At 36.5% G+C, this 27,977-nt stretch overlaps 1 protein-coding gene across 5 annotated transcripts in view; it reads right to left on the bottom strand.

The window, feature by feature from the left end:
• The window catches only part of OPHN1 (oligophrenin 1), a 648,185-nt gene that overhangs the window by 397,735 nt on the left and 222,473 nt on the right, over positions 1 to 27,977 (bottom strand). For all 5 annotated transcript variants that reach the window (XM_057717522.1, XM_057717521.1, XM_057717520.1 and 2 more), the window contains exon 4: positions 6,005 to 6,066. In XM_057717522.1, the coding sequence (XP_057573505.1) occupies positions 6,005 to 6,066 (62 nt within the window). The remainder of the gene's footprint in view (positions 1 to 6,004; positions 6,067 to 27,977) is intronic.

Here is a 27,977-nt window from a genome sequence, read left to right as displayed (position 1 = left end):
GACTTTTAAGGGCCACCTTCAGAGGTACTACAACCTCTGCCACTGCACTTTTTAAGAAATAAAAGATAGGATGCTCCTCTTCATTTATTCCCTCCACAGTTTCTTTCACAATTTAAAATCAATTTATGAGAATGACTAGACATTCGCAGCTGTCACATGCTTCGGCTGTGAACTTCCTTCCTGTTCCACTAAAGCTTCTTTTGGCCTCTTCTTATAGAAATGACAAAAAGCTGTTTAACATCTACCATACTGAGGTACAGGAGTCCTTTTACCACGGTTCCAGGAAATGAGAGAGGTACAGTCAAGCAATGAATTCCTGGCATGTTGTAAAAGGCCTTCATTGAGCCTAACCTTCACAGCATTCCTGGAATTAAGTAGGAAATGGGGAGCCAACACTCAATACATGATTGAAGAATTGAGGGAACAAAAGGGCACAACAAAATTAAAGACAGAAGAAAATGACTCAGTCTTGTGGAAAACAGCCAGCAATTATGGTGAGAAAAACATCTCAAATGGTGAATCCTACTTCAATATTTTAGACCTTTGTAATTGGGTAAATAAAAGAGATTAAGAAACATCTAGGCTGAAAAGATGTACAGCTGACATTTCCAGTGCTATCTGAATGAAATGGAGGTAAATGCCTTTGAGATCAACATTGGTAGTGGTCCACAAACTCTTATGACAGAAGAAAACATCTAATAGCGTGTAGATAAGCTAGTGGGGCATCTAACAGCCTCCAGGAAAACTACCTATATTGGCCTCTCTTAACTATCTTTAGAAGCAAATCTCTTACATGAAGAGAATTTCCAAGTCAAATTTCCACAAGCCAAATCTTGGGGGCAACAAAAGATAACTAGAAACGTTTATATAATCAGTGCATTTTGCTATTTATAACACACTTCCATATTCCTTTTATCCTTTGGAACACTTACAACAAATTTGGGAGGTGAGAATAATTTTTCTCATTCTACATATAAAGAAAGAGAGACTAGAAGAAATAAAGTGATTAGTGTGAAGTCAACAAGTAAGTTAGTGGCACAGCCACTATTAGAGGCTAAATCACTAATTTCCCTGCTTAAAAGGCCCTACCTTCAATCCTAACTCTCTAGGAGCCTAGATGAAATGGCAGCAGTATTCTGATAAGCCAGTACCACACTGTTGAAAAGGAAGAGTGATTACAGATTAAAAGAAAAATAAATATTGACCAACATAGGTACTTCCACATTTAAGTCTCAAATAGCTCTGAGGTGTGGCCAAGGACCTGCATTTCTAACAATTTCCCAGGTGACACTGGTGGTACAGGTCTAAGGACCATACAAAGAGATTACTTCTTAAACTACTAAGAGTCCACAAAAAAATACAGAAATACTTAGGAATAAATCTAACAAAATATGTACAAGATCTATATGAGGAAACTATAAAACTCTGATGAAAGAAATCAAAGCAGGTCTAAATAAATGGAGAGACAACCCATGTTCATGAATAGTAAGACTCAATATTTTTAAGATGTCAATTTGTCCCATCTATAGATTCAATGCAATTCCAATCAAAATCTCAGCAACTTATTTTGTGGATTTTGATAAATGGGTTCTAAAGTTCATACCCTACTTTAAGACTTACTACAAAGGTAGAGTAATCAAGATAGTCTAGCATTGGTTCTTAACATTTTTTACAGAACTAGAACAAATAATCCTAAAACTTATATGGACCTACAAAAGACCCAGAATTGCCAAAGATATCCTGAGGAAAAAGAACAAAGCTGGAGGCATAAACCTTCCAGACTTCAGACAACATTATAAACCTACAGTAATCAAAACAGCATGATAGGGACTTTCCTGGTGGCACAGTGGTTAAAAATCTACCTGCCAATAGAGGGGACATGGGTTCAATCCCTGGTCCAGGAAGATTCCACAGCCACAAAGCAATTAAGCCCGTGTGCCACAACTACTGAGCTCGTGCACCACAACTGCTGAAGCCTGTGCACCCTAGAGCTCGCATGCCACAACTACTGAGTCTGCATACTGCAACTACTGAAGCCTGCATGCCTAGAACCCAGGCTCCACAACAAGAGAAGCCACTGCAATGAGAAGCCCATGCACCACAATGAAGAGTAGTCCCTGCTCACCACAACTAGAGAAAGCCCGCATGCAGCAGCAAAGACCCAACACAGCCATAAATACATACGTACATACATACATACATAAATCTTAAAAAAACAGCATGATATTGGCACAAAAGCAGATATACAGGTCAATGGAAAAGAACAGAGAGCCCAGAAATAAATCCACAGACATACAGTCAATTAATCTATGACAAAGGATGCAAGAATATACAATGGAGAAAATATAGTCTCTTCAACAAGCGGTATTAGGAAAGCTGGACAGCTATCTAAATCAATGAAATTAGAACACTCCCTCACACCATATACAAAAATAAACTCGAAATGGTTTAAAGGCCTAAATGTAACACATGGCGCCATAAAACTTCTAGAAGAGAACATAGGCAAAACATTCTCTGACATGAATCATAGCAATATTTTCTTAGATCAGTCTCCCAAGGCAAAAGAAATAAAAGCAAAAATAAACAAATGGGATCTAATGAAACTTAAAAGCTTTTGCACAGCAAAGGAAACCATCAGCAAAATGAAAAGACAATCTACGGAATAGGAGAAAATATTTGCAAACAATGTGACCGACAAGGAGTTAATATCCAAACTATATAAACAGCTCATACAACTTAATATCAAAAAAAATCAAAAATTGAACAAAAGACCTAAATAGACATTTCTCCAAAGACATACAGATGGCCAACAGTCACATGAAAAGATGCTCAACTAAATTACTAGAGAAATGCAAGTCAAAACCACAATGAGGTATCACCTCACACTGGTCAGAATGACCATCATAAAAAAGTCTACAAATAATAAATGCTGGAGAGGATGTGGAGAAAAGGGAACCCTCACACCCTGTTGGTGGGAATGTAAATTGGTGCAGCCACCATGGAAAACAGTATGGAGGTTCCTTAAAAAACTAAAAACAGAGCTACCATATGATCCAGCAATCACATTCCTGTGCATATATCCAGAAAAAAATTGAAACTTTACTTTGAAAAGATACATGCACCCCAATGTTCACAGCAGCACTATTTACGATAGCCAACACATGGAAACAACCCAAGTGCCGAACAACATATGACTGGCTTAAGAAGATGGGCTAGATAGATAGATGATAGATAGATAGATATAGATATGCATTTATATATATTTATATATACATATATGTATATACACACATGTATATGTATATATAAACCTACATACACAATGGAATATTACTCAGCCATAGAAAAGAATGAAATATTGCCATTTGCAGCAACAGGGATGGATGCAGAGATTATCATACTAAGACAGTCAGACAGAGAAAGACAAATATCATATGATACCACATATGGAAGCTAAAAAATAATACAAATGAATCTATATACAAAACAGAAACAGACCTACGGATATAGAAAATAAACTTACAGTTACCAAAGGGGAACAGGAGAGAAGCAGAGATAAATTAGGAATATAGGAGTAACAGATACAAACTACTATACATAAAATAGATAAGCAACAAGGATTTACTGTATAGCACAGGGAACCATATTCAACATCTTGTAATACCTGATAATGGAAAATAATTTGAATATATATATATCTGAATCACTTTGCTGTTATACATGAAACTAACACAATATTGAAATCAACTATACTTCAATATTTTTTTAATTTTATAAAAAAATTGTTTGATACTGCTGAACAAATAGACAAATAGATCAGTGGAACAGAATACAGAGCCCAGATATAAATCCACACAAATATAGTCCATTGATCTTTGCCAAAGAAGCAAAGGTAATTCAATGGAAAAAGGGCAGTCTTTTCAGAAATGGTGATGAAACAACCAGACATCCACATTAAAAAAAAGAAAGGAATCTAGAGACACTTACACTTTCTCAACAGTTAGCTCAAAAGGGGCCATAAACCAAAAGGTATAACATAGAATTATAAAACTCCTAGAAGATAACATATGAGAAAATCTAGATGATCTTTAGTTTGGTGATGATTTTTAGATACAACCCCAAAAGCATGATCTATGAAAGAACTGATAAGCTGGACTTCATTAAAATTTAAAGCTTCTGCTCCACAAAAGACATTGTTAAGAAAATGAAAAGACAAGCCACAGACTGGAAAATTTTTTGCAGAGCACATTTCTGATAAAGGACTAGCGTCCAAAATATACAAAGAAATCTTAAAACTCAACAAACAAGAAAACAAACAAACCAATTTAAAAAATAGGCAAAGTATGCGAACAGACACCTCACCAAAGATGATCTACAGATAGCAAATAAGCATATGGAAAGATGTTCCAAATCAAATGTCATCAGGAAAATGCAAATTACAACAGCAAAGATATACCATTATACACACATATTACAATGGGTAAAACCCAAAACACAGCCAACATCAAATCAAATGCTGGTGAGGATATAGAGCAACAAGAATTCTCATTCATGGCTGGTGAGAATGCAAAATGGTATACTTTGTAAGACAGTTTGGTAGTTTCTTACAAATCTAGACATACTCTACACACAATCTAGCAATTGCATTCCTTGGAATTTACTTGAAAGAGTTGAAAATTTACTTCTACAAAAACATCTGCACACAAATGTGTATGGCATGTTTCTCATAATTGCCAAAACTTGAGAGTAACCAAGATATCCTTTAGTAGGTGAAGGGATGAACAAACCATGGTATATCCATGTAATAGAATATATATTATAATATATGCATACATATTATTCAATGACAAAAAGAAATGAGCTATCAAGCCATGAAAAGACATAGAGGAGCTTTAAATGCATATTGCTAAGTCAAAAAAGCCAATCTGAAAAGGCTACATACTATACAACTCCAACTATGTGACGTTCTGGAAGAGGCAAAACAGTAAAAAGATCAGTGTTTGGCAGGGATTTGAATGTCAGAGAAGGAAGGGGGAATCACAGGGGATTTTTAGGGCAGTGAAAATATTCTGTATGATGAAACTTTGATGATAAATATATATCATTAAGCATTTGTCAAAACCCATAAAATATTCAATGAAAAGTGAACCCTAATGTAACTAATGGACTTTAGTTAATAATACTGTGTTGATGTTTGTTCATTAATTGAAACAAATATACCACACATGAAAGATAATAAGAGGAGAAACTGTACCGGGAGGGATGGGGGGAAGAAAGGGAGTACAGTTTAACCTTGAAAAGTGCAAGGCTTAAGGGCAGTGACCCCCCCACCCTGTGCAGTCAAAAGTCCACATATAACTTTAGAGTCAGTCCTCCAGTATCTGTGGTTCCACAACGACAGATTCAACCAAACTCAGATTATGTAGTACCGTAGTATTCACTGAAAAGCTCCCACATATAAGTGGACCCACACAGCTCAAACCTATGTTGTTCAAAGGGCAACTGTATACAAAATCTCTCTGTACTTTCCACTCAATTCTTCTGTAAAATCAAAACTGCTCTAAATGCTAAAGTCTATTAATATTAATAAATTAGACTTTAAATGTAAGGAAAAAAGTTTTTACATGGATTTAAATAAGACAATCATATGTCAAATATAAATAAAGCCCATATTATTTCTAAAAGCAGATAAACACATAAATAAATAGATAATTTAAGAACACTAAAGACCATAATTTTTATCAATATGTTCAACAGCGAAATTTAATGTCCTCTGAAATTTTATCTCACTGAAATGAATAGACTAATTTCCCTCTACCTAATGCTAAACTCTCAGGATGGGAAGTTGAGAAAGAATAACCAGGTCGATTTCCTGTCTTCACAGTACCCAGGTAGCAATGAGAAAGAAACTGAAACAACACAGTGTCACTCCAACCAGTGAGGACAAGAAAAATTCCCAAGATCAGCCATGATCTTGGCTCTAGGCCCGGTGTTAACGACCTACCATCATCATCCTCTCGTTTTCTACTTCATTGAGCAATTCGGCAAATTCCTTGAAGGATTCAGCTGAAAGGACAGAATAAAAGATAAATCAAATTAATCATGGTACTTGATAGGCAAGTGGGCATAAATCTATGGGACAAGAGATAGAGAGCAGTGTCCCAAGCCAATATGGCCACAAGAGGAAGGCATCAAATCTAAGGATAACAGAAGAAAAAGTTCAGTACCTATTGAATATTTATTTCCTTTTTCTTCTTTTGTTTTTATTTTTTTGGTTTTTGCTAATGCTCCTACTCCAATTTTTTTTCCTCCAGCTTTATTGAGATATAATTGACATATAACACTGTATAAGTTTAAAGTGACTTTGGCAAATGTTAAAAAATAAATAAATAAAGGAGCATAAGATTTTTAAAAACTTAAATATAGAGTTACCACAGAATTCAGCATGTCTATGCCTAGGTATATTCCTAAAAGAACTGAAAACATATTCACACAAACACCTATATATAAATGTTATTGATTGCATGATTCATAATAGCCAGTAAATGGAAGGAATGAAAGTGCTCATCAATTGCTGAATGGTTAAACAGTTTTTTGATACAGCTATACAATGGAACAATATGTGGCAATAAAATGAAACAAAGGATTGATACTTAATACAAAATGGAATAACCTTGAAAACATTATGCTCAATGAAAGAAGTTAGTCACAAAAATCCACATATTGTATGATTTCATTTAAATGAAATGTCTAGACTAGGCATATCCATAAAGACAGCAAGTATATTCAGTGGTTCACTGAATGTAGGAGGAAGGTGGGAATGGGGATTGATGCTAAGGGGTTATGGTTTCTTTTGGGGGTGATGAAAATGATCTGCAATTGTATGGCAGTGATGTTTGCACAACTCTGTGAATATACTAAAAGCCACTGAATTGCACACTTTTAAATGGTGCATTTTATGTGTAAATAATATCTCAACATATAAAATAATGTAATCATTTGTCCCAAGATCACTGAGAGGCATCCTTAGTATTGCTGAATTTTGAATTTTTTTCCTTATGAATAACAAAGCTTGATTCATTTTAAAAAGCCTAGCTGCTGGTGGTAGCACCTCTTCCCATTTCTGTTTGATCATCTGTTCAGATGTCATTTAGTGACCTATTCTTTGGTTACCCCTACCTGGAGGTGTAGGCAGTATGAGAATGGCAAGGTGGATTTGAATTTGAAACCTAGTTCCACCATTTATTTTCTGTGTGAACTTGAACAAGTTGCTTGGTCTCTCTGAGCCTTAGTTTCCTCCCATTCAAATTAGGAATACGTAATAAATTTATTGTGAGGATTAAACCCTGGGTCAAAGGGCTTAACACAATTACATTTCAGGAGGTCAAACTTTTCCTTTAAATGTTCCAATATCACATACTTCCAATAATATATGTACTTCTCACATTTCCTTCAGAGGCAAACTGATCTTCCCTGGAAAAGTGCCAGAATAACAAAAATATATATCCCTGACTCCTTTGGTAGCATAAAATATTTGGAGACAGGAGATCAGTGGACATTTTCATCTTTTCCTATTTACTCTTTCTGATTAGGGTATTTTTCTTCTTTATGCTGACTTTGAGATTCTAATTTTCTGTATTTGTAACAGTGACTTCCCTGGGTGTATGCAGCAAATTAATCCTCATAAGAAAGAAATGCCATTGTCTGATGTCCTGTATCGATTGTGAACTTAGCTTCCTAGGTACTAAGAATGCTGGACTAGGTGTCCAGTTTTCCTAGGAAGGAAAATCTATTATTGATTTAAAATATTAATATGAGTGCATCTGTTTTTCTAGGCTTTCAATATCTTCTCTTTAATTCAGATACCATTTGAGAATATACTTCCTGTTTGTGGTAAAATGTTAGGAAGTTCAAAATAGTAGTTAGAGTTTGAAGGGATACTAAAGAATATTTAGCTTATCTATATATGTATAAATTGAATTTCAGGGAGGAAGAAGTGACTTGCCCAGTCACCTTTCCAGTAAGTGGCAGAACTAACACTAGAAGAGCAGAAATTTGGGACAGGGAAGAAGGGATAATGTTTATTATCTACTATGTGTTGGCACTCTACATTCAATTTCTTAAAGATTTAGTCCTTACAACAACACTCGCAGGTATATCATCATGCCTACTTGACAAGTTAGGCAACTAATGCTCAAAGGGGTCAAGTCACTTATCAAATATCACATGGCAAAAAGATGATAAAATGAGAATAAAAATCCGGGTCTTTCTCTCTCTAAAAGTCATACTCCTTCTATTTCTCTCCACTAAACTAGAATCCTCATCATCTCTTACCTCATCTACTGTTCTTTCTAATATATCGCATGCCTTTTGTATTTACATTCCCACAAAAGCTCTTCAGGAACCCAAGGAAAAACAAAACCAGAATGCAAGGAGATGGTTTTAGGCTTAATATGAAGGAAAGGGTTTTAATGGAGTCATACCGAAAGTGAGAAATGGCCTACCTCAGGAGAGAGTGCACCCCTGTCATTTAGGGTGACTAACAGTCCTGGACAAACTGGCACTGTAGGTTTTCCTGGAATATGGGTTGTTCAGTTTTATAATTATGATAGTCCTGGGTATACCTAGATAAGTTGGATACCACTATTATCAGTAGAGGTGTGTGATCAGGATGTCTGCTAATGGTAGATGTTGCATGAAGGGTTGTATAAGACCATATGATTCCCCTCTGTTACTATGGACAAATATATTTATATTTTTGTTTTTGGGCCTATTGACCAAATTCTGATAAGATTGGGTCAAGAAGCTGGGGGTGAAATATAATAAGAAAAAGACAAAGATCAACAAAAATTTACAATATTTTAAAGTTAAAAAAATTAAAAGTTTAAAAAAGAAATAAAGAAAAAACGAGACTAGCTGGGGTTTACTGCTCTCTGTACTATAAGAACATAGTTTTAATGTTATCATATTCTTTGTTCAATCATTTTTTTTGTTTCAATATAATAACATACTCTTAGGTAATTAAGCTTTATTTCCTAACTCAACCACTGGGTGTTCATTTCTACAACTGTATTGTGTCACACCAACTAGGCTTTTTGACACTTAGCAGGTGGATCCAGGTTTAATTGTTATGAGGAGGGATGAAGCATTGTTATTTAAGTTCCCTAGAAGTTGGAGTAGAATTACTCATCTCTTGACAAAATAGGCTTTAAAATACAGACTGTCAAAAGAGATAAAGAAGGACACTGCATAATGATCAAGGGATGAATCCAAGAAAAAGATATAAAATTTACACATATATATGCACCCAACATAGGAGTACCTTAAGGCAAAAGCTAACAGCCATAAAAGGAGAAATAGACAGTAACACAATAATAGTGTGGGACGTAACACCCCACTTACACCAATGGACAAATCACCCAGACAGAAAATCAGTAAGGAAACACAGGCCTTGAATAACACATTAGACCAGGTGAACTTAATTGATATTTAAAGAGCACTGCATCCAAAAGCAGCAGAATACACATTCTTTTCAAGTGCAAAGGAAACATTCTACAAAACAGATCACATGCTAGGCCATAAAGCAAGCCTCGGTAAGTTTAAGAAAATTAAAATCAAATCAAGCATCTTTTCAGATGACAACATGATGAGATCAGAACTCGACCACAGGGGGGACCAAAAAAATTTAAAAAACACAAACATGTGGAGGCTAAAAAATATGGTACTAAACAATCAATGGATCACTAAAGAAATCAAAGAGGAAATCAAAATATACCCAGAGACAAATGACAATGAAAATATGGTGATCAAAACCTATGGGACCAGAAAAAGCAGTTCTAAGAGGGAAATTTATAACAATAATACCTTACCTAAGGAAACAAGAAAACTCTCAACTAAACAAGTGAAACTTACCCCTAAAGCAACTAGAGAAAGAAGAAAAAACAAAAGCCAAAGTTAGTAGGAAGGAAAGAAATCATAATGATCAGAGCATAAATAAATGAAATAGAGATGAAGAAAACAGTAGAAATGATCAATGAAACTAAAAGATGGTTCTTTGAAAATTTAAACAAAATTAATAAATCTTTAGCCAGACTCATCAAGAAAAAAGGGAGAGGACTCAAATCAATAAAATTAGAATTGAAAAAAAAGTTACAACTGACAACACATAAATACAAATCATCGTAAGAGACTACTACAAGCAATTATATTCCATTAAAGTGGACAACCGAGAAGAAGTGGACAAATTCTTAAAAAGCTACAACCTTCCAAGACTGAACCAAGAAGAAACAGAAAATATGAACAGACTAACCAAAGTACTGAAATTGAAACTGATTTAAAAACTCCCAATAATCAATAGTCCAGGACCAGATGGCTTCACAGGTGAATTCTATCAAACATTTAGTGAAGAGTTAACACGTATCATTCTTAAACTAGTACAAAAAATTGCAGAGGAAGGAACACTGGCAAACTCATTCTATGAGGCCATCATCACCCTGATACCAAATCTAGAAAAATATACCAGAAAAAAAATAAAGGACAATATCACTGATGAATATAGACACAAAAATCTTCAACAAAATACTAGCAAACCAAATTCAACAATACATTAAAAGGATTATACAACATGACCAAGTGGGATTTATCCCAGGGATGAACGAATTTTTCAGTATCCAAAATTCAATCAGTGTGATACACCACATTAACCAGTTGAAGAATAACAACCACATGATCATCTCAATAGATACAGAAAAATCTTTTGACAAAATTCAACACATGTTTATGACAGAAACTCTCCAGAAAGTGGGCATAGAGGGAACTTGCCTCAACATAATAAATGCCATATATGAGAAATCCACAGATAACATCATATTCAATGGTGAAAATCTGAGAGCATTTCCTCTAATATCCAAAACAAGACAAGGAAGTCCATTCTCATAACTTCTATTCAACACAGTTTGGTAAGTCCTAGCCACAGCAATCAGAAAAGAAAAAGAAATAAAGGCAATCCAAATTGCAAAAGAAGAGGTAAAACTGTCACTGTTTGCAGATGACATGATACTATACATAAAAATACTAAATATGCCACCAGAAAACTTCTATCGCCAATCAATGAATTCAGTAAAGTTGCAGGATGCAAAATTAATACACAAAAATCTTTTGCATTCTGATACACTAAACAATGAAAGATCAGAAATAGAAATTAAGGAAACATAAAAGACCCCAAATAGCCAAAGAAATCTTGAGAAAGAAAAACTGACCTAGAAGGAATCAGGCTCCCTGACTTCATACTATAATATAAAGGTACAGGAATCAAAACAATACAGTACTGAAACTATTGGGATAGAATTAAGATGGCGGAGTAGGAGGACATGCACTCACTCCCTCTTGCAAGAGCACCGGAATTACAACTAAATGCTGAACAATCATCAACAGAAAGACACTGGAACTCACCAAAAAAGACACCCCACATCCAGAGACAAAGGAGAAGCCACAATGAGATGGTAGGAGGGGCAAAATTGCGTTAAAATCTAATTCCATAAATGCTGCGTGGGTGACTCACGAAATGAAGAACAGTTATACTGCAGAAGTCCACCCACTAAAGTGAGGGTTCTGAACCCCACGTTGGGTTTCCCAACCTGGGAGTCCAGCAACGGGAGGAGGAATCCCCAGAGAATCAGACTTTGAAAGCCAGCGGGATTTGATTGCAGGACCTCCACGGGACACAGGGAAACAGAGACTCCACTCTTGGAGGGCACACAAAAAAGTGTGCTCACCAGGACCCAGGGGGAAGGAACAGTGACCCCATAGGAGACTGAACCAGATCTACCTGCTGGTGTTGGAGGGTTGCCTGTGGGGGTGGGGGGCAGCTGTGGCTCGCCGAGGGGATGGGGGCACTGGCAGTGGGGGTTTGGGGAGGTTCTCATTGGCATGAACCCTTCCAGAGTCCACCACTGGCCCCACCAAAGAGCCTGTAAGCTCCAGTGCTAAGTAGCCTCAGGCCAAACAACCAACAAGGTGTGAACACAGCCCCACCCATTAGCAGACAAGCAGATTAAAGTTTTACTGAGCTCTGCCCACCAAATCGGATTAAAGTCTTACTGAGCTCCGCCCACCCAGCCCTACCCACCATCAGTCCCTACCATCAGAAAGCACCCACGAGCCTCCTAGACAGCTTCCTCCACAAGAGGGCAGACAGCAGTATCAAGCAGTATCAGCAGTATTACATCTTGTGGAACTGAAAACCACAGCCACAGAAAGGTAGAGAAAATGAAAAAGCAGAGGACTTTGTACCAGATGAAGGGACAGGATAAAGCCCCAGAAAAACAACTAAATGAAGAGGACATAGGCACCCTTCCAGAAAAAGAATTCAGAATAATGATGGTGAAGATGATACAGGACTTTGAAAAAAGACTGGATGCAAAGTTAGAAAAGTTTACCAAAGACCTAGAAGAATTAAAGAGCAAACAGAGATATGCAACACAATAACTGAAGTGAAAAATACACTAGAAGGAACCAAGAGCAGATTAACTGAGGCAGAAGGACGAATAAGTGACCTGGAAGACAGAATGGTAAAAATCACTGATGCGAAAAAGAATAAGGAAAAAAGAATGAAAAGAACTGAAGACAGCCTAAGACACCTCTGGGACAATGTTAAACGCACCAACATTCGCATTATAGGGGTCCCAGAAGGAGAAGAAAGAAAGAAAGGACCCGAGAAAATATTGGAAGAGATTATAGTTGAAAACTTCCCTAACATGGGAAAGGAAATAGCTACCCAAGTGCAGGAAGTGCAGAGAGTCCCAGGCAGGATAAACCTAAGGAGAAACACGCCAAGACATATAGTAGTCAAATTGACAAAAATTAAAGACAGAGAAAAGTTATTAAAAGCAACAAGGGAAAAACAACAAATAACATACAAGGGAACTCCCATAAGGGTAACAGCTGATTTCTCAACAGAAACTCTGCAAGCCAGAAGGGAGTGGCACAGTATATTTAAAGGGATGAAAGGGAAGAACCTACAACCAAGGATACTCGACCCAGCAAGGATCTCATTCAGATTTGACGGAGAAATCAAAAGCTTTACAGACAAGCAACAGTTAAGAGAATTCATCACCACCAAACCAGCCTTACAACAAATGCTAAAGGAACTTCTCTAAGCGGGAAACATAAGAGAAGAAAAGGATCTACAAAAACAATAGCAAAACACTTAAGAAAATGGTAATAAGAACATGCATATGGATAATTACCTTGAATGTAAATGGACTAAATGTACCAACCAAAAGACACAGACTGGCTGAATGGATACAAAAACAAGACCCATATATATGCTGCCTACAAGAGACCCACTTCAGACCTAGGGACACATACAGACTGAAAGTGAGGGGATGGAAAAAGATATTCCATGCAAATGAAAATCAAAAGAAAGCTGGAGTAGCAATACTCATATCAGATAAAATAAGCTTTAAAGTAAAAAATGTTCCAAGAGTCAAGAAAGGACATTACATAAAGATCAAGGGATCCATCCAAGAATAGGAGATAATTATAAATACATATGCACCCAATATAGGAGCACCTCAATACATAAGGCAAATGCTAATGAAAGAGGAAATTCAAGGCAGAAATAGAGACACAGATGTAGAAAACAAACACATGGACACCAAGTGGGGAAAGCGGGGAGGGTTGGGGGGGATGAATTGGGAGATTGGGATACCAAGTTGTACTCTCTAAATATATGCTGTTTATTGTCTGTTAATTGTATCTCAATAAAAGTTCTAAAAAAAAAAAAAAAATACAGTACTGCCACCAAGACAGACTTCTAGATCAATGGAACAAGACAGAGAGCCCAGAAAGAAACTCACACACCTATGGTCAATTACCCTATGACAAAGGAGGCAAGAATATACAATGGAGAAACAACAGTCTTGTCAATAATTGGTGCTGGCAACACTGGACAGATACATGTAAAAGAATGAAATTAGAACACTCTAATACCATACAAAGAAATAAACAAATGGGACCTAATTAAACTTAAAAACTGTTGCACAGAAAAGGAAACCAAAAACAAAACCAAAAGACAAGCCCAGAATGGGAGAAAAGATTTGCAAATGATGCAACTGACAAAGGACTGATATCCAAAATATACAAACAGCTCATGCAGCTCAATATCAAAAAACAAGCAACCCAATCAAAAAATGGGCGGAAGACCTAAATAGACATTTCTCCAAAGAAGACATACAGCTGGCCAAAAAGCATATGAAAAGATGCTCAACATCGCTAATTATTAGAGAAATGCAAATCTAAACTGCAATGAGGTATCACCTCACACTGATCAAAATGGTCATCATCAAAGAGTCTACAACAGTAAGTTCTGGAGAGGGTGTGGAGAAAATGATGCCCTCCTACACTGTTGGTGGGAATTGGTACAGCCACTACAGAGAAAAGTATGTAGGTTCCTTATACCATACAATCCAGCAATCCCATTTCTGGGCATATATCTGGAGAAAACCATAATTCAAAAAGGTACATGCACCCCAATCTTCATTGCAGCACTATTTACAATAGCCAAGGCATGGAAGCAACCTAAATGTCCATCAACAGAAGAATGGATAAAGAAGATGTGGTACATATATACAATGGGATATTAGCCACAAAAAAAAAATGAAATAATGCCATTTGCAGCAACATGGATGGACCTAGAGATTATCATACAAGTGAAGTAAGTCAGACACAGAAGAGAAATATCATAGGCTATCACTTAAATGTGGAATCTAAAAAAATGATACAAATGAACTTATTTACAAAACAGAAACAATCACAGACTTAGAATACAAACTTATGGTTACCAAATGGGAAAGGTGGGGCAGGGATAAATTAGGAGGTTGGGATTAACATATGCACGCTGCTCTTTATAAAACAGATAACCAACAAGGACCTACTGTATAGCACAGGGAACTCTACTCAATACTATGTAGTAAACTATATGGAAAAAGAATCTGAAAAAGAATAGATATATGTATATGTAAAACTGAATCACTTTGCTGTACACAACACTGTAAATCAATTATACTCCAATATAAAATTAAAACTTTTAATAAATAAAATTTTAAAAAAAAAAGATTCTCTGTTGCAGTCTGTTGACAGGTTGCATGTGGTGTCTTTCAGCATGTACCTCTTTGAGTTTGTCTTCCTTTGAATTTGTTGAACTTGTTTGATGAGGATATTAATGTTTTTCAACCATACTTTGCAAGCCTTTGGTCATTGCTTCTTCAAATATCATTTATGACTTTGCTCTCTCTCTCTGCTTCTTCTGGTACTCCCATTATACATGTGTTGTTATGTTTAATGATATTCCATGACCTCTGAAATTCTGTTCATTTTCTTAATTATTTTTTCTCTCTTTTCCTCAGTCTGAATAATCTCAATTCATATGTGTTTAAGTTCACCAATTCTCTCTTCTCCCAATACCCTGTAGCGAATCTTTCATTTCAGTCATTGTACTTTTGAACCCCACAATTTTTCAGTGGTGATTCTTTTTAAATAATTAAATCAATTACAATTTAATAGTTATATATTTAAACTAGCTAATTGAAAATCTTTTTCTATTTAGTTCCATGATTTTGTGTCCTCAGGAACAGTCTCTATTGAATTTTTTTTCGTTATTGATAGGTCATGATTTATTTATTTGCACGTCTCATGTTTCTGTTGTTGAAAAGTGAGCACTTTAAATAATGCAATGTGACAACTTTAGAAATCAGAACCCCCTTTCCCTTCTTGTTGTTGCTGGTCATTTACTGATTTTGTGCACTAATTCTACAAAGTCTGTATTCTTTGTCATGTAAAGCCACTGTAATCTCTGGTCAGTTGCTTAGTGGTCAGCTAATGAATGGACAGAGATTTATTTACATGGTTTAAACCAATAAGTCTCCCAGACTTTGCTGAAGGGCTGTGTGTGTGTTGGTGTACACCTTCAATACTTACCTATATGGTTTATAACTCTGCCTTAGTTTTCACTTCCTGCTTGTACAGAGGTGGAAGGTCAGCCAGACATCAAATATTAGAGCCTTCTCATGTCTCTTTCGACTTGAGCAAAAGCCCTACACATGTGCATGACTTTCTATACTTCCAGAAATATGTTGCAACTTTTCAAAGCTCTCTACAGACATCTCATTCTCCAGTTTTTCCTGACAGGTTTATTTGTCAGCTTCTTGTTTGATACTATTCTTTTTGCATCCTGAGGCAGCTGCAGTGCTAAACAATTGTCACTAATTGCTTTTGAAAATTCCCTTTAAAAATATATTTGCAGTGTCATCTCTGAGTCAATTCAAATAAGACAAGACCTACATTTCATATTTTTTCAAGTTTAGAGGAACTTCAAACCCATTCTGCCCTCTCCAACTGCTGCTAGAATTGTGGATTTTACAACTTCCATGACTGCACAGCTGTTAGTTTTCAAGGGTGCTGTGGAGCTGGAGAGAGGGGGTAGGAATAAGGCAAACTGAAACACTACAAAGCTCACTGTTCTTTCAATTACCTAGCATCTTTCCTGAATAAACATACCTTATATTGTTGCAAATTTCCGTTAATTTCTAGGGCTTATAAAGTTGATTGTGGTGATTTCTGCCAATGTTTTGAGTGCTTTTATGTAGAAGCAGCTTCCCAGAGGTCATTTCTTAACCAGTTCCACTGAGGACAGAGCTTTTTGATCCTTACTTTCAATTAAAAAGAGCTTCAATACTTGTTAAATCAATTAAGTTTAGAGTCAAGGAAAATTTCATTATTCAATATCTGGTTTCTAAAAGGCCTTATATCTGATAATCAGAAGACTTTCTACATTTATTTATTTATTTATTTATTTATTTATTTATTTACTTATTTACTTATTGGCTGTGTTGGGTTTTCATTGCTGCATGCGGGCTTTCTCTAGTTGTGGCTCAAGGGCTCTAGAGAGCAGGCTCAGTAGTTGTGGTGCACAGGCTTAGTTGTTCTGCAGAATGTGGGATCTTCCTGGACCAGGACTCGAACCCATGTTCCCTGCATTGGCAGGCAGATTCTTAATCACTGCACCATCAGGGAAGCCCCCAGAAGACTTTAAAACTCATTGGGGCGGTGGGGGGTGAAGGGGAAGCTGGGCGAAGTGAGAGAGTAGCATAGACATATACACACCACCAACTGTAAAATAGATAGCTAGTGGGAAGTTGCTGTATAACACAGGGAGATCAACTCGATGATGGGTGAGGCCTCAGAGAGCCAGGACAGGGAGGGTGGGAGGGAGTCGCGGGAGGGAGGGGATGTGGGGATATATGTGTAAATACAGCTAATTCACTTTGGTGTACCTCAAAAGCTGGTACAAGAGTATAAAGCAATTATATTCCAATAAAGAGCTTAAAAAAATAAAACAGAAGCAAAACAAGCAAACAAACAAAAACTTATTAAGGTGTATAACAACAGGCAAGAAGTATTAGCAAAATCAAGGTAGAGTCTGCCTTCTGGTCCCCTACTGTGCAAGTGACTCAGACTTTTACAGATCCTCTATCTTATTCCACCTACCTCATTTTATTTGTAAGGAGACTGGGGTCCAGAAATGGAAACTGACTTGCCCAAGGTCACACAGCTAGTCGAAAAGTCATAAAGGGACCTTAATCCATTGCTTGCTCTAAACACTTTAAGATAACAATGTGTCTCCAGTCACAGCCAGAGTACGTCTGTGATATACTTATCTCTTATCTAATTGCAACCCAAATATTGTTATGGTTACCCAAAAGGTCTCATATTCATTCTTCTTTGCTCATGTATATAAGTGAGTTGAGAAATGCTTCAAGGGCGAAATCAAGAGGTTTGGGCCCGAGGAAAACAACAACAGAGCCCTCACGCCGGCGGGCGGCTCGTGGCCGCCTGGGGAGCCCCAAACTTCATCTCGCCGAAAGTCACTATCATATGACAGAGGCTTTGCCGCAGTTCTTCCCTGTGAACTTTCCATTTGCCTTCCTAGGTGAAAATTATTTATTCCGAAGGCTTACTAGAGCTCCCATAAAACTTCCTTCAGAGTAGGAGCTGGGACTCACAGTTGGAGTGAAACTAGGAAGGAGCTAGAAGTTAATGAACACAGGCAGCCTGGAAAAGCTGAAAAAGACGGTTTTTCCCTGAGGCCTCTAGAGAGAATGCAGCCCTATTGACACCGTGATTGGAGACTTCGGACCTTCAAAACTGTGTCAGCAGATTGGCTTTACTGTGCCCAGGAGAAAAAAGATGGCGGCGAAGTAGAGAAACATGGAGTGCATCCCTCTCCACAGATGCATTGGGAATGCATGGAAGGATGCAGTAATTCCCACAGAGAACCAGCTGAACTCCAGCACACGGCCTCGGACACCAGAAAGGGCTGCGGGGAGCCTGACATAGCTGACTTAATATTCGTTTAATCCAATACTTGGACATTAGTCTGAGGCTTGGACAGTCTTCTATAAACATCTCTAATGCCAGGACAAGCAACCCCAAAAGTTTGGACAACCATGAGGAAACAAAGAAACACCATGCAGGCAAAGGAGCAGGAAAAAAACCCACAAGACCAAATAAATGAAGACGAAATAGGAAAAATGCCTGAAAAAGAATTTAGAGTAATGATAGTAAAAATGATACAAAATCTCGATGACAAAATAGAGAAAGTACAAGAAACAGTTCATAAGAACTCAGAAAAACAAACAGCAATGGATAACAAAATAACTGAAATTAAAAATACTCTAGATGCTATAACCAGCAGAATGACTGAGGCAGAAGAACGAATAAGTGAGTTGGAAGATAGAATGGGGGAAATAACTGCCACAGAGCAGGAAAAAGAAAAAGGAATAAAAAGAATAAAATACAGCCTCAGAGACCTCAGAGATAACATTAAGCATACCAACATTCGAATGATAGGCATCCCAGAAGAAGAAGAAAACAAGAAAGGGTCTCAGAAAATATTTGAAGAGGTTATAGTGGAAAACGTCCCCAACATGGGAAAGGAAATAATTAAGCAAGTCCAAGAAGCACAGAGAGTCCCATACAGAATAAACCCAAGGAGAAATACACCAAGGCACATATTAATCAAACTAATGACAATTAAACACAAAGAAAAAATATAAAAAGCAGCAAGAGAAAAGCAAAAAACAACATATAAGGGAAAACCCATAAGGATAACAGCTGACCTTTCTACAGAAACTCTGCAGGCCAGAAGGGAATGGCAGGATATACTGAAAGTCCGGAAAGAGAGAAACCTACAGCCAAGAATACTCTACCCAGCAAGAAGCTCATTCAGATTTGAGGGAGAAATCAAAAGCTTTCCAGACAAGCAAAAGTTGGTACAGCCACTATGGAAAACAATTTGGAGGTTCCTTCAAAAACTACAAATAGAACTACCATATGATCCAGTCATCCCACTCCTGGGCATATACCCAAAGAAAACCAAAATCCCAAAAGAAAATTGTACCATAATGTTTATTGCAGCACTATTTACAATAGCCAGGACATGGAAACAACCAAAATGCCCATCAACAAATGAATGGATACAGAAGATGTGGCATATATATACAATGGAATATTACTCAGCTATAAAAAGGGATGAGATGGAGCTATATGTAATGAGGTGGATAGAACTACAATCTGTCATACATAGTGAAGTAAGTCAGAAAGAGAAGGACAAATATTGTATGCTAACTCACATATACGGAATCTAAAAATGGTACTGATGAACTCAGTGACAAGAATAAGGATGCAGATACAGAGAATGGACTGCAGAACTCGAGGTATGGGAGGGGACGGGGGGTGAAGGGGAAACTGAGACGAAGCGAGAGAGTAGCACAGACATATATATACTACCAACTCTAAAATAGTCAGTGGGAAGTTGTTGTATAACAAAGGGAGTCCAACTCGAGGATAGAAGATGACTTAGAGGACTGGGGCAGGGAGGGTGGGGGGGGACTCGAGGCGGGGGAGTCAAGGAAGGGAGGGAATACGGGGATATGTGTATAAACACAGATGATTGAACCTGGTGTACCCCCAAAAAAATAAAAAAATAAATAAAAATAAATTAAAAAAAAAAAAGAAGTTTGGACCATAGTTACTTCTGGCTTAGAGTCACAAAGTCCTGTAAGGCCTCTTACTGGTGTATTTTTAACCAAACTCATGGATTATTACATACTCTTCTGAGAGATAACTGTGGAAATGGCTCCCTAGAGTTAATGGAATAAAAACAAAAGCTTTAGTAAGATCAAACTATCCATTAGAGTGCTGTGAGAGAGAATAGTTATTAAAGAGCAGGGAGGAGTTGCATACTTGCCCTCTCTTAAGATAAGACGAATGGTGACTAAGAAACCTTGCTAGAGAAGGAAGAAAACAAGCCTGCAAAACCACCACTGTCATCACCACCACTATCAACAACAACATTGCCTGCACCACCACCACTAAAAAGCATGGCTTGGAAAACTGAATGCAATATTCTTCAGTAATGTCTAGCCGTCCTAGAGCATTAAAAGGATAGCCCAGCAAGAATTAACTACCTTTGGAAAATTTCAAAGGAGAAAAGGGCAAAAAATTAAGAAAAGGAAGAGGAAGGGAAAGGCACTATGCTAGGTGCTTCTGAAGTCATATTATTTATCATTATCACTTTATTAAAGAGAAAACTGAGGTTCAGCAAGGTCAAATAATACAGTGTCTTCCAAGAGTTGTAAATTTCCAAAGCAGGCTGACAATATTGACCAAAAGACTTAATATTTTGTTTATATCCTTTTAGCCAGTAAATTCACTTCTGGAAAACCACATCTGAAAAATAATCCTGGATAAAGGAAAAAGCTTTATGCCCAAAGCTAGGCATTTAACATTATTAATGACAATGAATAACTGAAAACAAATAAAATGTCTAATGATTGGAGAATGATTAAGTAGACCTATTTAATGGATTTTATTACAGCCATCAAAAGGGAGAGGACACATACTTTTATAAACACAGCAGAATGCCTATGGTGAAACATAATATGAAAAAAGTAGAATACAAAAAATGTAGACCCCCCAAAAAGTACTGGAAGGAAATACATCAAAATAATTCAGATTCTTTGAGTGGGAAAGCATAAGTTTATATATATGTAAACTTCAGATGCAAGAAGAACTGCTTTAAAATCCCACTTAAGCTACTTACTAACTATATTATCCTGGGCAAGTTTCTTTTTCTTTTTTTTTAAATTAAAGTATAGTTGATGTATAATACATAAGTTACTGGTGTATGATATTGTGATTCACAGTTTTTAACGGTTATACTCCATTTATAGTTATTATAAAATATTGGCTATATTCCCTGTATTGTACAATATATCTTCGTAACTTATTTTATACCCAATAATGTGTACCCCTTAATTCCCTATACTTATATTGCTGCCCCACTTCCATTTTCCCATTGGCAACCACTAATTTGTTTTCAATATCTGTGAGTGTGCCTCCTTTTTGTTATATTCACTAATTTATTGTATTTTTTAGATTCCACATATAAGTAATATCACATAGTGTTTGTTTTTCTGACTTATTTCACTTAGCGTAATATCCTCCAAGTCCATCCATGTTGCTGCAAATGTCAAAATTTCATTCTTTTTATGTATGAGTAGTATTCCATTCGTGTGTGTGTGTGTGTGTGTGTGTGTACTTAGGTTGCTTCCATATCTTGGCAATTGTAAATAATGCTCCTATGAACATTGGGTACATGTATTTTTTCAAATTAGTGTTTTCTCTTTATTCAGATATATACCCATGAGTGGAACTGCTGAGTCATATGGTAGTGGTAGTTCTATTTTTCGTTTTTTTCAAGAAACCTCCATAATGTTTCCCAAAGTGCTGCATCAATTTACATCCCCACCAACAGTGTACAAGGGTTCTCTTTTCTCCACATCCTTGCCAACATTTGTTGTGTTCTTTTGGTGACAGCCATTCTGACACATGTGAGGTGATATCTCATTGTGATTTTGATTTCCATTATCCTGATGATGTAATGCTGAGCATTGTTTCATGTGCCTCATGGCCATCTGCATTTCCTCTTTGGAAAAATGTCTATTCAGTTCTTCTGCCCATTTTTTAATCTTTTTTTTATATTGAGCTGTATGAGCTGTTTATATACGTTAGATATTAACCCCTAATCAGGCATATCATTTGCAAATATATTCTCCTATTCAGTAGGTTGTCTTTCCATGTTGTCAATGGTTCCCTTTGCTATGCAAAAACTTTTAACTTTAATTAGCAATCATGTGTTTATTTTTGCTTTTATTTCCTTTGCTGGAGGAGACAGATCCAAAAAATATCACTACAATTTATGTCAGAGTGTTCTGCCTATGTTTTCTTCTAGGAATTTTATGGTTTCTGTCTTAATTTAGGTCTTTAACCCACTTTGAGTTTACTTTTATATATGGTGTTAGAGAATGTTCTAATTTCTTTCTTTTACATGTAGCTGTCCAGTTTTCCCAGCACCACTTATTAAAGAGATTGTCTTTTCTCCATTTCTTGCCTACTTTGGTTTTATTTCAGTGCTCTCTATACTGTTCCATTGATCTATTTGTCTGTTTTTGTGCCAGTACCATACTGTTTCGATGACTGTAGTTTTGTAGTACAGTCTGAACTCAGGGGGCATGATTCCTCCAGCTCTGTTCTTTCTCAAGAATGGGAAGTTGTATAACAAAGGGAGCCCAACTCGAGGATGAAAGATGCCTTAGAGGACTGGGGCAGGGAGGGTGGGGGGGACTCGAGGGGGGGGAGTCAAGGAAGGGAGGGAATACGGGGATATGTGTATAAAAACAGATGATTGAACCTGGTGTACCCCCCCAAAAAAAAATTAAAAAAAATGATAAAAAAAAAAAAAGAATGCTTTGGATATTTGGAATCTTTTGTGATTCCATACAAATTTTAAAATTATTTGTTCTAGTTCTGTGAAAAATGTCACTGGTATTTTGATAGCAATTGCACTGAATCTGTAGATTGTCTCGGGTAGTATAGTCATTTTGTCAATATTAATTCTTCCAATCCATATCTTTCTGTCTGTTTCTGCCATCTTTAACTTCTTTCATCAGTGTCTTATAGTCTTCAGATTACAGGTCTTCTACCTCCTTAGACAGGTTTATTCCTAGGTATTTTATTCTTTTTGATGCAATGATAAATGGTATTTTTTCCTTCATTTTTCTCTCTGATAATTTGCTGTTAGTATACTGAAATGTAACAGATTTCTGTGTATTAATTTTGTATCTTGCAAGTTTACTAAATTCATTGATGAGCTCTACTAGTTTTCTGGTGGCATCTTTAGGACTTTCTACGTATAGTATCATATCATTTTCAAACAGTTCTTTGACCTTTCTTAGCCTCAGTCAACCTCTTAAGAATTGCTCTGAATATTAGATAATGTATGCAAACCATTTTGCATGTAGTAGGTACTCAGCAAATGAAACCTTTAATATTCTGTTTTCTCTATTTCCATATTTTCATTATAATGCAGAAATTCCAATAAACTCAATTTTTATTTTTTTCAAATGGAAACTAAGATCACACAGCTAATAAATGGATAGGTCAAAATCTATACCCAGATCTTGTTAACGAAAAGACCATGTGCCTAACTCCTAACAACTCTCCATAGAGAACCAGTGAGCCAAGGTATTAGAAGGCTTATTACCAGGGATATAAGATGGTGGCAAGGACAAGACAGAGAGGAAAGCTCAGAGTGTGCAATTATAGGAGTCTATGTTACCTTTATGATGGGGCAGGAGTCAATGGCAGACAGGCCTGAAGCCTAAGCCTCTTGAAGGATGTTCCTGGGAAACTGACATTCACTTCATCTAATCTCCCAGTCCACAATCAGGAACGTGTTGGGATTATTTTAGACCACTTACTCACCATAAGCTGGTACCTAAGCATCAGTTTACAGATAAGTCAGATGGGAAGCATGGCAGGAGGGTATGAGAAGTCCATGAGAATTGGAGAGGGTGACACTCATGCCTTGCAGTCTCCTCATTCTGCATGGGTGTCATCTTCTTCAATCAACACCCCCATGGGAACTCAGAGGGCCCTGGGAGCTGGTACTTCCCTTTGAAAGCACACCGGATTATGCCCAGCTTTGTGAATCCTAGATCACTGACAATGTTGAACTTATTCTGAACCCTGGGCTCCAGGACAGCGGAGACTATTAAGAAACACACTTTCATGTTCTGAAAAACAACTAAACCACAAAGGACCATCTCCATCCTTGCTCATGATTCTCATAAGGCTCACAGATGACTTCCTTGTTTACCTGCCTCTATAATATCCCCAAGTTTCCTTCCTTTTCTTTAAAAGTTTCCTCATTAATGAAGATTTTCCATATGGCAACAGTCTGAATACAACCAACTCCTTAAACTAGCCAGTGCACAGTTTTGGTACTTTTGATCTTATCATTTGAGCTGCACAGGAAGCATTATCAAATCAAAAGAAATGCTTAGCCTTCCCTGGGTTAAATCTGTATATGTAAAATGTTTTAATACACATATTTCAGATGTTATATGCTGTACAGAAAGTTCCTAGAAAATGCCCTCATTGTCCATGATATGTTTCTATTTATCAGAGTCCTGGTGCTGCCTTGCCTGATATTAGAAACCAGTATAGTGTTATCATTTGTCATTTATTTTTTAAATGTTAACTTAATTCTAATGTTAATTCTTTAATTTGAAATGAGCATCTTCAATTCAGTGGTTTAAACTGGGGGCTCATTTCTCTTCCTTTGGAATCTTACTAATATAGAGATGTTTAAGACTACTCCAGATTATTGATTCTCATTACGTGATATTCTTAATGAATTATTGGTATATCCTAACTATATGGTTGCTATATTATGCCAGTATTATTACCTCATATCTAAAGATTTTTGTAAAGATTGTATTCATCCATTTTTATAAATTAGATGTAATATCCACTCTTCTTTGGAAATAGAAATCATTATGTTTACAAATATTTTGTCCAAAACCTTTTTTGGATTAACTTTTGTCTTGTTCTGCATACCACAGAAATAGTCACATGTCCTTGACAGTTGCATTATTATTTATAATGAACTCTCATCATATCTTTCACTTTTGAAAATGACTAGTAGTAATTTAGCCACAGCTATATAAATCTCTTCCTCATCCTCATTAGATAGTTTATGTTTTAATCTAATGCATCCCTGTAAGCACTTGCAATTGTCTACAGACCAGAGTACTTTATTGTTAACAAAGAAGGACTTTCTCAGAACCCCAGAGAATAGGACTGTACCAATCCTTTTGTGTACAGGCTTTTGATGGCACCTTTTAAAGAACTTTGAGATCATACCAGTGAATTGAGTCAGGATTCTGAGAATTCTAGTCGAGAATCAGATGAATTCATGAGTTTGCTAATGCAAGGTCTAGTAAAACAAGAACTACTTAGGATTGAATGAACTAATGAAGGATGTTTGAGGGTTTTGTTTGGAATATTACTGATGTTATAATGTTCTATTTTTTGGATATATAAGGAACCCATTTCTCTTATTTCACAAGTTACCTATAACTCATAACAACTTAGAAGATTATGCTTTTGTTAAGTTGAAATGAAATGACATTCATTTGTAAATGACATTATCTCTGCCTCTAGGATTCACAATCTCATATTAAACATTCCTATTTGCATAACAACATAATTATTTGCATAGGTTCAGAGTCTGTCCTCTTTATTATCAGGAAAGGATTGGAAACATTGGTTTTTGCAACCAAGGCCTTACCTGTAATGACATATCCGAAATGATGCTCATTGAATCAGATATGGCCAGATACTTTTAAGGAGCAAGGCTGACTTTATGGAGCCTACAATGCTTACAAAGCCCTCTTGGGAAAACCAGGCTGACACGTGGCTTGCAGAGTTCTCAGCCTTATAGGTGAGTAAGGAAAGTTTCTTCCTGGTAGACCCCAAAACTTTAGGATATGTTGGGTATCTAGAGAAGAATTCACCCAAATTTTTAGGTAGTGCAGGTGAAATCTGGTGGATAATTCTTGGCTTGGCTTCTTAGCCTCAAAAGGCTTTAAAAGTTCAATCTGAGATTCTTTTTGAAAATTTCCAGCAAAGCAAACTTAAATAGACCCGTATGGAAAATAATTATCCTTGTTTTGACTACAAATAATTAGGCCAAATCTAATGAGACCAGCCTTATTTTTTTAATCAAGAATATTTTTTCTTTGAGATTAACTTTCATCAAAAGGGAGATTTTTTCTGTTTCAATGGAAGATGATGCATTGTCTATAGCACAGCCTTTTGGATTATTAGAGTTTTGCCCTGTTCTTTGTCTCTGTGCTAGTTGAGCTTCTGCATCTCTTGTTAACTGAGGATAACTTATAAGCATATACACTCTGTCTTGTCTGCTTGAGATTTAAATGACTTCCTCCCCTTCTGTCAAAAAACAGTTTTGGTATCTACCTGTAAATTGAACTGGATCCTGCTACCTTTCTACCTTTCCCAATTTGTAAATATTTAGCAAATTTTCAATCCCTTCTATTTTTTCAAATATCTAGTTATAATCCTCCAAACTAGCAATTCTAATTTTCCCCTTCCCATCTCACCTGGGGTCATGGAGAACTAAGACCTGATAATCCAGATCCCTACAAGGATTCCAGGTCGCCTTGTAACTGACCCTTTCCCCATGATCTGAAGAAGACCTGTTAACTGAAACCTGATGACTTGATATAAAACTCTAAGTGCTCGCCACCACAGCAGACTATGCGTTGGGCAAGAATTTTCCCTGGACAAACCATTGTCTGGACTAATGAAATCTGGTGAAATGCTTAATTCCTATATACCCTTACATGAAAGATTGCCAGGACTGTGGACAGTGTCACCAAGGGGACTGACATTGCACCTTGAGAGCTTCAAGAAACTCCAATCAAAAAAATTTCAACCACCGACCTCTTTGAAATCACTGGACCTTCAGGGTTCAACTCCTGGCTCTTTTCTTTAATACAAACTTTTGTATTAAACAACAAGGTCCTGTATAGCACAGGGAACTATATTCAATTTATCATAATAAACCATAATGGAAAAGAATATGAAAAAGAATATATATATATATAATACATACAAAACTGAATCACTCTGTTGTACACCAGAAACTAACATAACATTGTAAATCAACTATACTTCAATAAAAAAAAAAATTTTTTTTTAAATTTAAACATTTATATATTTTTCTTTTTCATTTAGGGTATCCCTCTTCTTTTAGGATGCCTGGTTTTCAGGAACCTAAAACAACTGACCTTTGCAACCTCAAAAGATGATCAGAAAAACACCAACAAAAGTCCTCAAGAGACTATTTCTTAAGCCCTGCTTCATATTCCAATCAGATTTATGATTGCCTGTGAGTTATCAGCAATGAATAATATTCACGTTCAATAAAAGTGTGGGGGCTGGAGGGAATAGACAATGTAGACCTTTATCTGAGTCCTCTGCTCCTATAAAGCAGTAATGGGTGGCTGATGGAACTTTCTACCTGCAAGTTTGACCTTAAATCAATCTGCTTGGTCCACAAAGGAGTTTCTTCAAATATGTTACGATGACTAAACTAGAAATTTGCAGTCTGAGATTTAAAAATACTGCTTTTTCTTTCTCCAGGCATAAACAAATAAACAAACTGATTCATTTCACCTAAGATAGGTCCTGAGACTCTGGATCAACAAGCTCTCCAGGTAATTCTGATACGAAGCTATTAGAATTAGATACTTTCTAAGGTCCTAATGAATAACTGAACTAGATACTTTCTAAGGTCCCTGTAAACAGTGACATTTTATTTTACAGTTTCCTCCTGTAGTTAACTCAGGAAGTATAATTTCAAACTAACATCTTTCTCCAAAAATTAGGTTCTACCACCTTCCTAGTAGGATCACCAGGCATTAAGACAAATGATTTACATACACCCTCTGATATGTGTATTTATCTGATTTACTCCTTACAATTCT

Source organism: Hippopotamus amphibius, chromosome X (assembly GCF_030028045.1).
Source record: "Hippopotamus amphibius kiboko isolate mHipAmp2 chromosome X, mHipAmp2.hap2, whole genome shotgun sequence".
Classification (NCBI taxonomy): Eukaryota; Metazoa; Chordata; class Mammalia; order Artiodactyla; family Hippopotamidae; genus Hippopotamus; species Hippopotamus amphibius.
Note: the sequence above shows the minus strand (reverse complement) of the source record. Positions and strands in the feature narration are given on the sequence as shown.